At 44.4% G+C, this 14820-nt stretch overlaps 2 protein-coding genes across 2 annotated transcripts in view; one reads left to right on the top strand and one right to left on the bottom strand.

Annotated features, from left to right (window-relative positions):
• Positions 1-4938: 4938 nt before the first annotated feature.
• On the bottom strand, positions 4939-6816 carry LOC129673536 (zinc finger TRAF-type-containing protein 1-like). Its single transcript, XM_055603383.1, has one exon. It carries the CDS (start codon positions 6560-6562, stop codon positions 5366-5368), a length of 1197 nt encoding a protein of 398 aa, XP_055459358.1. The 5' UTR covers positions 6563-6816; the 3' UTR covers positions 4939-5365.
• Positions 6817-13718: 6902 nt separating this feature from the next.
• The window catches only part of Armc1 (armadillo repeat containing 1), a 30428-nt gene continuing 29326 nt past the window's right edge, over positions 13719-14820 (top strand). The window contains exon 1 of the mRNA XM_055603472.1: positions 13719-13862. The gene's annotated coding sequence lies outside the window, so the exon portion shown is untranslated. The remainder of the gene's footprint in view (positions 13863-14820) is intronic.

Here is a 14820-nt window from a genome sequence, read left to right as displayed (position 1 = left end):
GCACTAGATTGCCACCAGTAGAAGCACCCACACTCACATTCAGCCATACACACTTCCTGACACACAGAGGAAATACAGACAGGGAGAGGGAGTCAGAGAAAGGGGAGGAGGAGGAAGAAAGGGAGAGGGAGAGAGAAAGAGAGAGAGAGAGAGAGAGAGAGAGAGAGAGAGACAACATGCAGAGACAGGGAGGAGACAGGAGAGAAAGAACTACATAAATGTTTTCAATTAATGCAAACTAATAACATATAGAAACTATATTTATATCCCATTTCCAAGTAATGTTACTCTTGCTTTTTAAATTTTTCTTTGTGTGGTGTACTCCTGTTCTGATTAGGGTATTTTGTTTTGTTTTGTTTTCTTCAACTTGACACAAGCTAGAGTTATCTGGGAAAAGGAAACTCAACTGAGAAAATGCCTTTATCAAACTAGCCTATAGGCAACTCTATGGGGGTAGCTTCTTAATGAATGATTGATGAGGGAGGACCCAGCCATTGTTGGAAGTGCCATCTCTGGGCTGGTAGTCCTGGCAGGTATAAGAAAATTAGCTGAATGTGAGTCTGGAGAGGAAGCAGTATCCCTCCATGTACTCTGCTTAAGTTTTTACCTCCAGGTTCCTGCCCTGCTTAAGTTTCTGTCTTGATTTCCCTCATGATGGACTAAAACTGCAAGCTGAAACAGCTTTCCCCTAAGTTGCTGTTAGTTATGGTGTATATCACAGCAACAGAAAACCAAGATAGAGCTGGGTGACGGTGGTACACACCTTTGAGAGCAGCACTCAGGAAGAAGAGGCAGGAGGATCTCTGTGAGTTCAAAGTCAGCTTTGTCTACAGAGTGATTCCAGGACAGCCAAGGCTGCACAGAGAAAGTAGAAAAACCACAGAAAGAAAGAGACTTCCATGTGCTAGGGAAGTGCTTTACACCGAGCTGCACCCTACCACCTAAATTTTCTTTAAATATGTATGGATTGTGTAAAGAGGTGTGCATATGCTACGGCATGTGTGTGAAGATCAGAAGCCAGCTTTCAGGAGCCTGTAGTTTCCTTCCACCATGGAGTTCCTCGGAATTGCACTCAAGTCATCAATGTCTTGCGGGAAGTGCCTTTACACTCTGCACCATCTCCAATCCCTTTACCCTTTTTGTGAGACAGGCTGGTTGAAATCCTGATCTTCCTGCTTTTATCTCCCTACTTCTGGGATTACAGGTATACATTGCCACACTTGGCAAAATTGTTTTCTTTAGCAGTGTCTGTGTGTGTGTGAGTTTGATGGGTAGACACTGTCAGAGGTGTGTAGGTGTGACAAGGTTGTGGCATTGTTTCTCCCCTTCCATTTATGTTCTGTAGTGGTTTGAATGAGAATTGTCTACCATAGGTCCATGTATTTGGACATCTGGTTCCTGGTTGGGAATGCTGTAGAAATTTTAAGAGATAGAGCTTTAGTGGAGAAAATATATTCCTGGGGAAAGGCTTTTGATGTCTTATAGCCTGCCCTCCCCACCCCTGCTTTCTATGTGTCCTGTGTTTGTTTGGTGTTTTTGTCCCTTTACCACAGCTAGAGTCATTTGGGAAGAAGAACTCTCAGTTGAGAAAATGCTTCCATGAGGTTGGCCTACATGCAAGTCTGTTGAACATTTTCTTGAATAATGATTGATGTAGGGGTGCTCAATCCCACATAGGCAGTGCCTCCTCTGGGCAGGTGGTCCTGGGTTGTGTAAGAAATCATGCTGAGGAAGCCAGTAAGCAGTGTTCCTCCATGGCCCCAGCTTCAGTTCTTGCTTTCTGTGGTGATGAACTGTGGTATGGAACTGTAAGCTGAAATATACCTTTTCCTCATCAAGTTGCTTTTGGTCATTTTTTTTTAAATCACAAAAAAAAAAAAAAATCTAAGACAGGAATTGGTACCAGGAGTAGAGTATTGCTATAACAAACCTGAGCATGTATTTTTGGGAGTAATGTTGAAACTTTGGACTAGAAAAGCCATGGAGTGCTCAGAGCTTAATGAGCTGTTGTGTGAACTTGGTAGATAATGCTAAGAGCAATCTAAATGAGAGAAGAAAAGCCATTATCAGGGGCATTTATGTGGTATTTTGAATTAAGAATATGTAGTTTTGGCCATTGGGAAATGAAAAATATACTGCGATTAACAAGAGACCAAAAAACTATGAAAGTGAAACTTTGCTTTCCTAGAACAACTGATATTGGTCATCTGGGGCTGAAGAATCAGCTGTGAATAAAGAGACCAGCATCATTGTAGCAAAAACTTCTGAGAAGTGCTTCCTCAGGGCCAGCACACAGAAGCCGTGGTACACAGGGGACCAAAGCTCCATCTTATACCGGCTGCCAAACTTGGTAATGTGTAAGAGTGACCCAGACGGTACTGGTTTCGAAGGCATGAAGGGGTCATGGGAGAAGCTGAGGCTTTGGCACTGTGTGGCAGGTCTGGTATCCTGAAGAGAGTCTCGGAGAGGCCAGTAGTGAAGATGGAACCTCAGTTGAAGTTAAAGCCTCTGTACTGAAGGGGTAATCAACAGGAGTGGCACCATGAGGCAGGGTCATAGTCCCTGGAGAGAGCACAGGAGAAACTATTGGCACATCTGCATTCCAGCTGCAGTGGAGATAGCAGAATTTGGGAAAGAGCAGTATAATGAAATATCCACCAAGAAGAAGAGCAGCTCTGGAGTGGAGCAGGCCTGAACCTATGAGTCAAGCCTTTTGCACTATGTGTGGCGGACCTGGAGAAGTAGAACTGCCTAAGCTCTTTGGAGCCCAGAGGATCCTGAGGGGACTCCAGAAGTCTGACACTGAGATTTATACTGTTGATGACTGTGCCCTGGTCATTCCCTCCTGGATTAAGAAGGTATATAACTTATTTTGATATTATAGGAATCCAGTTATGAAACTGGATTTTTCAAGAAAAGCATAGAGCTGGAGAGATGGCTCAGAGGTTAAGAGCACTGGCTGCTCTTCTAAAGGTCCTGAGTTCAATTCCCAGCAACCACATGGTGGCTCACAACCACCTATAGTGAGATCTGGTGCCCTCTTCTGGCATGCAGGCACATATGCAGGCAGAACACTGTACACATAATAAATAAATAAATCTTAAAAAAAAAAGAAAACTATGGAGATTTAGAAATGTTGCTTTTTTTTAGAGAGATTTTGAACATTTCAAAGAAAGTCCAAGCATCTAAAATGTTTAAATTTTTAAAGACCGTGGGGATTTAAAAGAGTGGAATATTTTATATTATTATATTAGTGCTAATATGAGATCTTGGGGATAACAAGAAAAGGAAAGGTTATTGTTTAATAGTGTTCTATTTGTGTGTCAAGTTGACAAGGGATTCATCATCCTGGTTGTTGTAGTTTTTTGTTGTTGTTTTTGTCAACTTGATATAAACTAGAGTCACTTGGGAAGGACTCTCAATTGAGAAGATACCTCCATAAAATTGACCTGTAGGCAAGTCTCTTAGGCATTTTCTTGATTGATGTGATTAAACAGATCTCTGAGTTCAAGGCCAGCCTTGTATACAGAAAGTTTCAGGTAAAGAGAAGCTTAAGTCCATGCATGGTACTACATACCTTGAATCCCAGCACTCAGGAGACAGAGGCATGAAGATCTCTGAGTTCTAGTCAGTGCTGTTCAGGCAGTTTAGTTAGACAGTAAGTTGAGAGGCAGTGCAGTAGAGTTGAGCTCATGGCAGTTCAGTTTGTGTCACTCAGAGACAGTTTTTTTTACCAGTAGAGTTTTGCAGAGAGAGGTTGAAGAGAGAGCAAGCTAGACACAAGTGAAGGCAGAACATGCCAAAGAATGAGATGGAGGCAGAAGATTAGAATAGATTGCTAAGGTTAGTAAGAGGTCAAGCAGAGCAATTCAGTCAGAAACTGAGAGAAGCCACATTGAATCAGTCAGTTAGGAGAGGTATATGAGCCAGAACAGCTGAGTTGAACCAGCCAGCTAGAGTTCTGAACGAGCCAGAAAGGGTGAGCATATTCAATAGTAAGTCTCAGGAGCTGAAAACATTGTAAGCCTAGATTAAATTGTGTGGAGGCTAGAAGCTTCCAGGACTAGGGCTAGGTTAGCAGATGGAGGCAGTAAGCCTCAGAGACAAGAAATGATTCAGAAGAATAAAAGTTACAATTACAGTGATGAGACAACTGTTATTTCTCTGTCTCCTGACTGCCAGGTGAGTCCTAGGTGACTGCTGCCATATCTAACCTATCTAAATATATTGTAACTCTTTGTGACTTGAACTAAAATAAACCCTGTTCTTCTCTAAGTTGCTTGTGATCATAGAGTTTCATCACAGCAACTGAAAAGTAACTAATATGCATTGCAGGGATCAAGTTCAGCAGAGGTTTGCTTTATCAGGGGGCAAGTGTCTTTACCTACCCATCCATCTTGCTGGTCTAATTGTTGCTTCTTTGAGATATTATTTAGCCCAGGCTGGTATAGAACTCACTAATAGTTAAGAATGTAATTTAACTATCAATATTTATGTCTCTGGCCCAGCGAAAGTTCTTTTTTATTGTTATTGTTGCATTTTTTTCTTTTTTTGAGACAGGGCTTCTCTGTATAGACCTGGCTGGCTGTACTGGATTCACTCTGTAGAACAGGCTGGTCTTGAACTCACAGAGTTCTACCTGACTCTGCCTCCAAGAGGACTGGAATTACAGGTGTGCACCACTGCACCCAACTTGCAAAATTTTATTTTTTTTAAAGCAAGTCAATGTCTTTTTTTTTTTTAAGCTTCCCATTTTGTTTAAGCTACTTCACCCCTGATCTTCATAGCTAGGTTGTATGCTGTGGTCCTTAAGGACCAGGTGTGATAAAGCATGCCTATAATGTGAGGCTGTGGCAAAAGTTTGAGGCCATCCTGAGCTATCCTATGAAAATAAAGATTACATGAAGATTTGAATTATAATTTACCTGGATTTTTTTTTTTTTTAGGAAACAAGGCTGCCTTTTTAATTGCAATCAAATATGCTGTCTGAAGTCAGCCAGGGACCCTGAGCCCAGCCAGGGAACCACCGTGCCACCTCGATGTGGGAATGGGAGCTGGGGTAAGGGTGGTCGGCTTCTTGCCCTCCTTGCCACCTGTACCTGAGGAGCCCAGAGTACTGTTTCCACTGTGGTCAGCCCAGCCTCTGGCTGCCTGCAGGAGGTGGGAGGCAAAGGGGAGGAAGTTGAGCCAGAGGCAGGGACCCCGTTGCACACGCATGCAGACTTTCTCAGTGTTTGATTTTGTTTGTTCTCCTCCTTTGCTAAAACGATCAGATAGTTGTGTGAAGCTGCTGCCAAGCCAGGGATGGGTGGGACAGCACTACTGGACTGCAGCCCTCTGCTCCTCAGGTGTCCGGGGGCCCATCCTACTTCTGTATCTGGAACAGGAAGAGCCGCAGGTTAATGTTCTTGGCGGCCAGCAGCTTGTTGCACTCCACAGAGTCGATGATGGGCAGCGGCACATAGTCTGTCTCATTGCTCTCATTGGTGAAGACAAAGTGGTAGATGACAGGACTGATCCTCACGTCATCGTACGGCCCCTTGAGCAGAAGAAAAGAGCATTCCAGGGGCGCTGTGACTTTGCTCTTGAGGAGTAGCTGGAAGGAAAGTGTGCGCTTGCATGACAAGTTGGGGTTGCGCTCCGAGTCATTCACACGAGCCTTCAGGACCCATGTCTGGTTCAGTACTGTGAACCGTGGTGTTTCATAGTACAGGCGTGTGATGAAGTCATCAGTGCGATAAGACCGGAACTGAACCTCTGTGTACCCGATCTTCTCAAAGCTGAGCAGGCTGAAGATGCTGTTGTAGAGCTGCATCTCCTTGCGATGGCTCTGGTCCATCTCATCCAGGATCTCCATCAGCTCATTGCCTGTCTTGGTTGGGTGGGCACATGCAGCTTCGTGCACTGTCAGCTCATGGAAAGGGCCATGCCATGGGCAGCCAATACGCTTGTACTTGCACTGTGTCACCCTGTCCTGGCATTCTTCTTTCTGGTGCCTCTCTAGAAGGGAGCGAGGGAACTGACGCAGACAGAAGCCACACTCTGAAGGCAGCTCGCTCACAGCTTTCTCCACAGCCAGGTTCCGGCAGCAGAGGCTCTTACTGATCTCACAGCGACAGTTGGGACACGTGGCCTGCTCCTCCTTCAGCCGGGCATCTGCTAGTAGGTGGATAAAACAGCCAGCGCACATCAGGTGACCGTTAGTGCACTGGTACACAGAAGCCTTGGGCAGGTCCAGGCACACGGTGCAGCACAACACCGAGTAGAGCCGCTCCTCCAGCTTTCCGCTGCCCGCTGCTACCGCCGCCGCCGCCGCCGCCTCGGCCGCCTCGGCCGCCCGCAGCCGCTTCTTGGGCGGCGCGTCGGGGTCGCCCGCCGCCTCTTGCAGCTGCCGAGCGCCGGCCAGGCCCGCCTCGTCCGGGATCCCGGGCCCCGCAGCTTCGCCTAGAGCCGCCGCAGCCGGCCCCGCAGCAACCCCAGGCCCGGCCCCTACCCCGACCTGCGCGGCACCCGCGGACCCCGCAGCCGGACAACCCCCGCCGGCCTCCTCGGCGCCGGACATCGCGGCCGGCCGGCCCGGCGGGCGGGTGCCGGCGCGCTCGCCGGCTGGAAGTTAGGGTCGCCGCGCGCCCCTGCTGGCTTCTCGCTGCCGCGGCAACCTCGCAGCCTGCCCACCGTGCGGCTGCCTCAGTGGGCCTGGCCCGCGCGTCGGCCCGCAGCCTCCCCGGCCACCAACCCCGGCGCAGCCGCCATCTTTGTTTTCTGGATTTTTTTGGGGGAAAAGAACGTATACATTCAAATTTATTTTCATTTAGATGGCCAGCTGGAGCTCCTATTTATTCTTATTTCCTATGATTTAATAATCTATATTTTATATGCTTTAAACATATATTTTATATTATATAGAACTCATGACTAGAATTATAATTCTACAAATTATACAAATTATACAAATATAAATTTGTATAAATACATATTTTAGGGCTTTGTGCTCAAATTTTCCTTTTTTTCTTTTCTTTCATTTTCTTTTTTTTTTTTTTGGGGGGGGGCTACAGGATCTCTTATAGCCAAGGTTGGCTTCAAATCCATCGTATAGCCAAGAATGGCTATGAGCTCCTTATCCTCTTGACTCAACTAGAAAACTCAAAAGCGTTGTTTGACATGCTCAGGAAGAAATCAGGGAAGCAACCCAAGGCACAGTTGCTTTAATAAAGCAAGCACACAAGCAAGCAAGCAAGCAAACAAACAAACAAAAAATACTTTGGAATAAATATAACCATGGAAGCAAAAGAACCCATACAACGAAAATGTGTAAACTTTAAAATAGTAAAAAAAAAAAAAAAATGAAGAAGACACTAGAATATAGAAAAGACCCATCCATCACCATGCTCATGGATTGGAAGAATCAACATTGTGAAATGGCTGTATTGTAAGAAGCAATACAAATTCAATATAATCCCCATCAGTATTCCAACACTGACAGTAGAGAAGGCTCAGTGGGGAAGCCATGCTTGTTGTGAAGACAACACAGCTGACTTGATCCCGGCTACTGACATAAAGGTGGAAAGCTAAAACTGACTACAAAACTGTTTTCTGATCTCCATATGTATACTGTGGCATGCACATGCCCATAATACACACACACACACACACACACACACACACACACACACACACACAGACAGAGAGACAGAGAGAGACAGAGCCATTTGTCACAGAAATGGAAAATTAATCTTAAAATTTACTTGGACACACAAAAGACCCCATAGAACAAAAGCAATCCTGAGCAAAAAGAATATTGTCAGAGGTAACATCTGACCAGATTCTGAGTTATAGCAGACAACCACAGTAACAGAAACAGCTTGGTATTGGCAAACCCAAAACAGACACTCAGATTAACTGATGATCCAGATATAAACCCTCACAGCTACAGCCACTTGATTTTTATACCAAAAATGTACATTGGAGAAAAGTCAGCCTGCTTAACCAATAGCACTAGAAAAATTGGATATAAAAGCATGAAACTGAATACTTAACTTTCACACCACAGAAAAATCATCTCCGAACAGATCAAAGACGTTAATGTAAGATTCAATACTTTGAAACTGTTAGAGGAAAAGGTAAGGAGAAGACTTCAAGACATAAGCATAGGCAGAACTTTCTAATAGGAAATAAGTTCAATTACTGACAAATGGAACCTCATGAAATTGAAAGGCTCCTAGGCTACACAGAAAATACTTAATTTAAAAAAAGCCTACATAATGAGATAACATCTTTGTCAGCTTTATATCTGCCAGAAGATTAATATCCAGTCTATACAAAGAACTAAACAACTGAAAAATAGCCCATAATTACTAAATCGGCTAATGGAAATGACCACTCTACAAAATTAAATACAGGCCACCTAAACATGAGAGAAATGCAAATCAAAACAAATTTGAGATTCCATTGTATTCCAATCAGATGATCACAAAAAGAATCCTGGCAATGGTGTAGTTGAAAGGGAACTCTTTTCCATGGTGGGTGGCAATGTAAACTAGTCTGGCATCTGTGGAAATCGTATGGAAGTTTCCCAATAAACTATAAATCAATTGAACATATAACCCAAGCTATGTCATTCCTGTGTGTTTATCCGAAGGATACCAAGACAACGTATCTAAGAGACATTTGCATATTAATGTTTATTACAGCACTATCTGCAGTTGCTGAGGGATGGAACCAAGCCAGCTGGATAAAAAATGTGGCATGGAATCTTCTCAGCCATAAAGAATAAAGTTACATTGTTTGTAGGAAAATACGCATAACTAGAGACAATCATATTAAATTAATTAAGCCAGTCTCAGATAAGTATCATATTTTCTCTCATTTGTGGTTCCTAGGTGTGCTGGCTAGTCTTATGTCAACTTGACACATACACTAGTTATCTGAAAGGAGGAAACCTTAATTGAGAGAATGCCTCCAGAAGATCCAGCTGTAAGGTATTTTCTCAATTAGTGATTGATGGCGGAGGGCCTAGCCTATCGTGGGTGGTTCCAACCCTGGGCGGGTGGTCTTGGGATCCATAAGAAAGCAGGCTGAGAAAGCCATGGAAAGCAAGTCAGTAAGCAGCACCCCTCCATGGCCTCTGCCCCAGCTCTTGCCTCCAGGAGTCTCCTATCCTGTCTTCCTTCAATATGAAAATCCTTTCCTCCACAACTTACTTTTTGGTCATGGTGTTTTCTTGCAGCAATAGAAAGCCTACCTAAAACACTAGATTTTATATAATCACATAAAATCATGAATGTATACATGACCTGAAAGTAGAAGTGAAATTATTTTGGGGAACAAAGGAAAATAATGGGAAGGATAACTAAAAGAAAGATAGGAGAAATGGGTGGGAGAATAATAGTCCCTACACACACACACACACACACATACACACACACACACGTAAAAGAGTTAAAAACAAGGTTAAAATTTCAAAACTGAAAAAGGATTGTCTGATCTCAAAATGCCAGAAGCCACTGCTCTTTGAGCTCCCTGACTCTGAGCTCTTTGAAAGGCTGCTTTTCACTTTGAACCATAGCTAAGACTGTCTCTGGCAGTGTGTGTATATTCAAAAGATGATTGTTAAATAAAGCGGCCAGGATCTGAATACTGTCTTAAGCAACACAGCAACTGAGAAACTTTACATTCCAGCCTCTCCTGTGACAAGACATCTAAGATTCAAACAGTGACTCATAATAGCGTCAAGTTATGACTCACAGGTATCAAGTTCAGAAACTTTTAATTCAGAAACATGAATTCATAAAAACATAAAGACTTCCCTGACGCTTGTAATCAGCCTACAGGAGCTTAGGAAGCACTAATTATTATTTTTTTTTTTGTTAAGGAATCCTTTGCTTTTTATTTTGTTCCAGCCATCTTTTCTTGGTAATGGCAGTTTGCAGAAAGTTTGAACTCCTCATGGTATAAGGGTGAATACATTCAACTTCAGATGGTGAACTTCTAATAGATAATGACTTTCTGAAACATATTTTCATGGTGTCAGTGTGAAATCAATGTGAAATTGATGACGGTATCAAAAACCTGTCATTGATTACTAATTTTGAGACTACTATATTTTTTTCCTAATATGAAAATTAACTCTTAGCAAAAATAATAAATGTATATTTCTGGATTACTGAGTCATTTTTTTTTTTTTAGAATATTGGGCAATTTTTCATTTACTCACCCATAAGTTATGTTTGACTGGATATGCCCCTTGCACTTAGTATATTTTCGGTTTTTTTCCTCTGCTTTCTACAGTCACAGTTTTAATTTAGGCTCAATGTTCTCTCTTTTTAAAGATTTATTTATTATGTATACAATGCTATGTCTGCATGTACACCTGCACAACAGAAGAGGGCACCAGATCTCATTATAGAGAGTTGTGAGCCACCGTGTGGTTCCTGGGAATCGAACTCAGGACCTTTGGAAGAGTAGCCAGTGCTCTTAACTTCTGAGCCATCTCTCCAGCCAACCCCCCCCCCATATGTTCTTTTACCACCACTCCCTGACATGGCATTGTGATAAAGCACACCAGACTTGTTTATGTTGTTAGGACAGATAGTATCAGAGACCTATTGTTTTCTACAAATTTACCTTGCTCTTATATTCATATCAGGTTTATTATAATAAGACAACCAAGAACAAGGGAACATAAGGAAACTCAAGTAGATGGGTTCTTTTGTTGTTTTGTTTTTCCCTCTGTTTTTGTGTTTTAATTTTTCCAATTCTTTCTTCAGATCCTGAACTGTTTTGTTGATATCCTTCACCTGTCTGTATTGCTCTGATTTTCCTTCAATTCCTTCACCTGTTCGTTTGAACATTCCTGTTTATTTCCTTCGTGATTTAATTATTTCCTCTCTAAAGGCCACAAACTGTTTGGCTGCATCTTCCTGTATTTCTTTACAGATGGCCATAATCTGTTTGACTTTATCTTCCTCTATTTCATTGCCTATTTTATTTGTTTCCTCCATTATCCTCTTCATAAGCATATACATAAGGTCATCTTCTTGAATTTCACTTTATGATAGGGTGTCCATGGCTAGTTGCCCCTGGGTAACTGGGTTCTGGAGATGCCATATTGCTTTGGCTTTTGTTGGTTGTGTTTTTGTGCTGGCCCCTATCCTTCCCATCTGGCTGTCTCAGGTGTTGTCTGTTAATTTCTGGTGCCTGTTGGGTCCTGGGGTGGGGAGAATCCCCTTGGCAGAGTTCTGAAGGAGATCTTTTCAGCTTTTTGGGTATGGTCACTGAATGGCAGGTGCTTCTCAGGGAATTGCCACAGCTCACCTCAGGTATATGGTGGTCGTTGGTAGTCAGAAGGGCTCTCCTCTCACCAGAAGAAGTCCTGGAGACAGCTGCCCTACTGATGGGTTTCTTGCTCTGAATTTAGTGAGCTGCTACTGTTGCTCTTACACTGTGTTTGCTGGGCACAGCCCTCTTGAAAAACCAGGGAGCCCAGTGGCTTGGTCAGTTTACCTAGGGAGACAGGTTACACCTTGGAGCAGTGTCTGGGGGCTGATCCCCTGGATCCCAGACTTCTGTAGGTCTGAGGTTAGAGCTCTGTGCCCCAGTAGCCAAGTGGTAATCAGTAGCAGGTGAGAGAGGCACACAGGGCTAGAGCTTGGAACCTTTGGGAACCCAGGAACTTTTCCGGAGATTAGCCGTGTGTCCTGAGGTCAGACCTGATATTTCCCTCACTGTGGGATTTCCATAAACACCAGTCTATGGTGTTGGGGGTTCACAGTTCAGTCTGGGATGGTGATCAGAGTACTCAGGTGTGTGGCTCTGGACTTTCGATGGAACACCTGCCAGGACCTGGGAACTCTTCCAGGGTTTAGCTGGGTGACCTGAACCCCATTGCTTCCTACACCACTGGGGTTCCTCTCACCTAGGAAATACAGTTGCTGGTGTTTTAGGGCTCAGAGTTTGGTCTGTTGGTCGCTGTGCAGTCACTGCTGTCCTGCTTGTCAGGAACAGCGTCCTCTCAGGCGCTGCCATCTTGGATGCCCCCTCCCCCCCACTCTGAACTGTTGTTTTGTTTTTTAAGTCAAGGTCTCCGTGAAGCTCTTGTTAGCCTGATTTCAAGTTGGAATGATCCTCCTTCAGTCTTTGCCTGCTTAGTGCTCAGATTACACCATGGTGGTCTGGTTTAAAAATTCACTTACAAAGTATTGGAGATACAGTATTGGATTACAGTCTTTTCCACACTCTTTCCAAATTAAAGCCCATTCAAATTCCTTCTTAACAACAAACAACAAATAATCCCTGTAACTTTAACATATAGCAACATGTCAGAATCAGATTGTGAAAGAGAAAATCCAAAATAAGTGTGATCATTTTCAGATTAATATACAGGATTTGGATTAGAATTCGACAAATACTATGGAAAATAAAACATACCTAAAGTAACCCCTCATTGATTACTATTGATAAAACATGTACATTTTTGATAAACAGAAAGCAGTATTAAAAAAAAAAAACTTCCTAATGAACTTGAGAAATGTCTCTGAACAGAAGTCCCTTACAAGAAAGACAGGCTGCTCTTGCTGAGGGCCTGGGTTCAGTAATCAGCAACCACATGGTAGCTCATAACCACCTCTAACTCCAGATCCAGGAGATCTGACTCCTTAGGGCGCACAGACATACATGCAGGCAATACATACACAAGCAGAACGTGATACTGTCTGGGCGTGGTGCTAGCCTTTAATCTCAGCACTCTTGAGGAGGCAGAGGCAGGCAGATCTTTGTGCATTCGAGGCCAGCCTGGTCTACAAAGCCAAGTCTAGGACAGCCAAGGATACATAGAAAAACCCTGTCTCGAAGACACCAAAACCAAAAAACAAGACAGTCCTCCCCCAAAATAAAAACCAACCCTCCCAAAAACAAAACAGTAACAAAAACACGTAATGGCTTGGGGAGGGGACAAAATTGTTGGTGATAAGGTTGGTATGGAATTGGTGTCTATATGTCCTAGTGAGCATTTGTGTGACTGTGCTGCGAGGCAGTGTGTCAATTGTGTCTGTGTGCTGTATGCACAAGTGTATGAATAATTAGAAAAAAGAAAGTCGGGGCGTGGTGTTACACTCCTTTAACATCAGCACTTGCAGGCAGAAACAGGAGGATCTCTGAGAGTTAGAGGCCAGCCTGCTCTACTCAAGCTAGTACCAGAACAGCCAGGATTAAGCAGAGAAACCATGTCTCGAAAACAAACACACAAACGAAACAACAAGAAAGAAGACAAACTCTCCAATGTCAGATCACTTCAGCCAATCCAATAAAAAATCACTTTGCGTCCTTAGCTTTACTAGAAAGGAACAAAAAAATGAACGAAATTCAAGGACCCTCCCAGGGTGCCGACGATCACAGTAAAAATAACGTCTGAAGATTCTGGGAGAAGACTCAGACACGGACGAGAGATTGCGAGGTTGTTTTATCTGTTTGACTTTTGGACACAGAAGCACTTCCTTCTGAGGGAATCCTGGGAATTGTAGTTGCGAAGCCGCAGTGGTCGCAAATTTGTTTAGCATTTGGTGGACGGCGAGCCCTTGGGTCCAATTCAGTGTTCTGCAACCTCATAGGTCCGGTCTAGTTCGCCAATTACCGAGTCGGTTTGTAACTATCCATTCGCTGATTGGCTATCTTGGGCTCATCCTCAGCCAATGGGACAATAAAAGCAGCAGAGGTGACAGAAGCCCAAGGATCGTCCGCCGCCGGCGCCTGAGTCTGTGGTTCTTGGAGTCAGGCCGCGGCTCGGGGTCGCCGCGCCGCCGGTCGTCCGCCTTCGTGGGTGCGGCTCTGATGCTGCGGCAGGCTCCGGACGCCCGGAGCTCTGGAAGGTACGGGGGCCAGGCCGGGGGTCGGCCGCCGCTCCGCGGGCCGCCGCCGCTCCCGCCTCCCGCCAGCATGCCGCGGGTGGTCTCGGCAGGCTCCGGACGCTCGCTGTGCTTCCCGCCGTGGACTTTGACCAGCCCGCCCGCCTTACGGGTAGCGGGTGCAGCCTGCCTTTTTGCTTTAGCTCTGTGTCTTGGCTCTCATCCTGTAAATCCCGTACATCTGCGCGCAGGCCTTTCACGCAAGGGAAACCCCTGTCCGCAGGTGGGGGGAATTTGTGCAGTTAGCAGCTCCTTTGGTGATACTATCTCTCCAGCGCCTGCAGTAGAAGTCCACACTGGTTCATTTGTTCTGTGCTTGCTTGATAATTGCCAGGATTTTTACTCTCTTGCGTTCTTATTTCCTTTCACTCTGATACCGCTCAAGACTGTTATGTGAAGAAACGGAGGCTTGGAGGAGGTAACTCAATTCGCGAAGAGTTAGTGTTAATCGAAAGGAGAAGCCAGGTCGGATCTCAGTGGTGGTAATGGTTGCTTTTCTGCCTCACTTAAGGACTTAGCTGTTAGCACGTGAGAGCTAAATACTTCTATGAAGTAAGTGGTGATTCTTGGCCGCAAGAAGAGAAAAACCTTTCCGACTTGTGCCCAAACAAATGTCTCACGTGTCTTTCAACTCCGTGCTAAGAGTGCCTCCGTGCTATGACAGCAGCATAGTCCTCATCTGGAAGGTGGTCGGACTTGGCAGATTCCCAGACCCCATTGCACCCACCGAGCTTGAACTTGCTTTTTAACAAAATCCCTTAGGTGATCGCAGTGCTCATTGACGTTTGAGGAGGCTTGTGTTTGCCCAAATAGAACCAAGGTAGAGAGAAAATAAGTCTGGATTGTAATAGTGAATGCCTTTAGTCCCAGTGTTGAGAGGGAGGCTGTTATTGGCAGGCAGAACTCTGTTAATTTCAGATCA

The sequence above is a fragment of the Psammomys obesus genome, unplaced genomic scaffold, assembly GCF_907164565.1.
Source record: "Psammomys obesus unplaced genomic scaffold, mPsaObe1.curated_primary_1811, whole genome shotgun sequence".
NCBI classification, from domain to species: Eukaryota; Metazoa; Chordata; class Mammalia; order Rodentia; family Muridae; genus Psammomys; species Psammomys obesus.
Note: the sequence above shows the minus strand (reverse complement) of the source record. Positions and strands in the feature narration are given on the sequence as shown.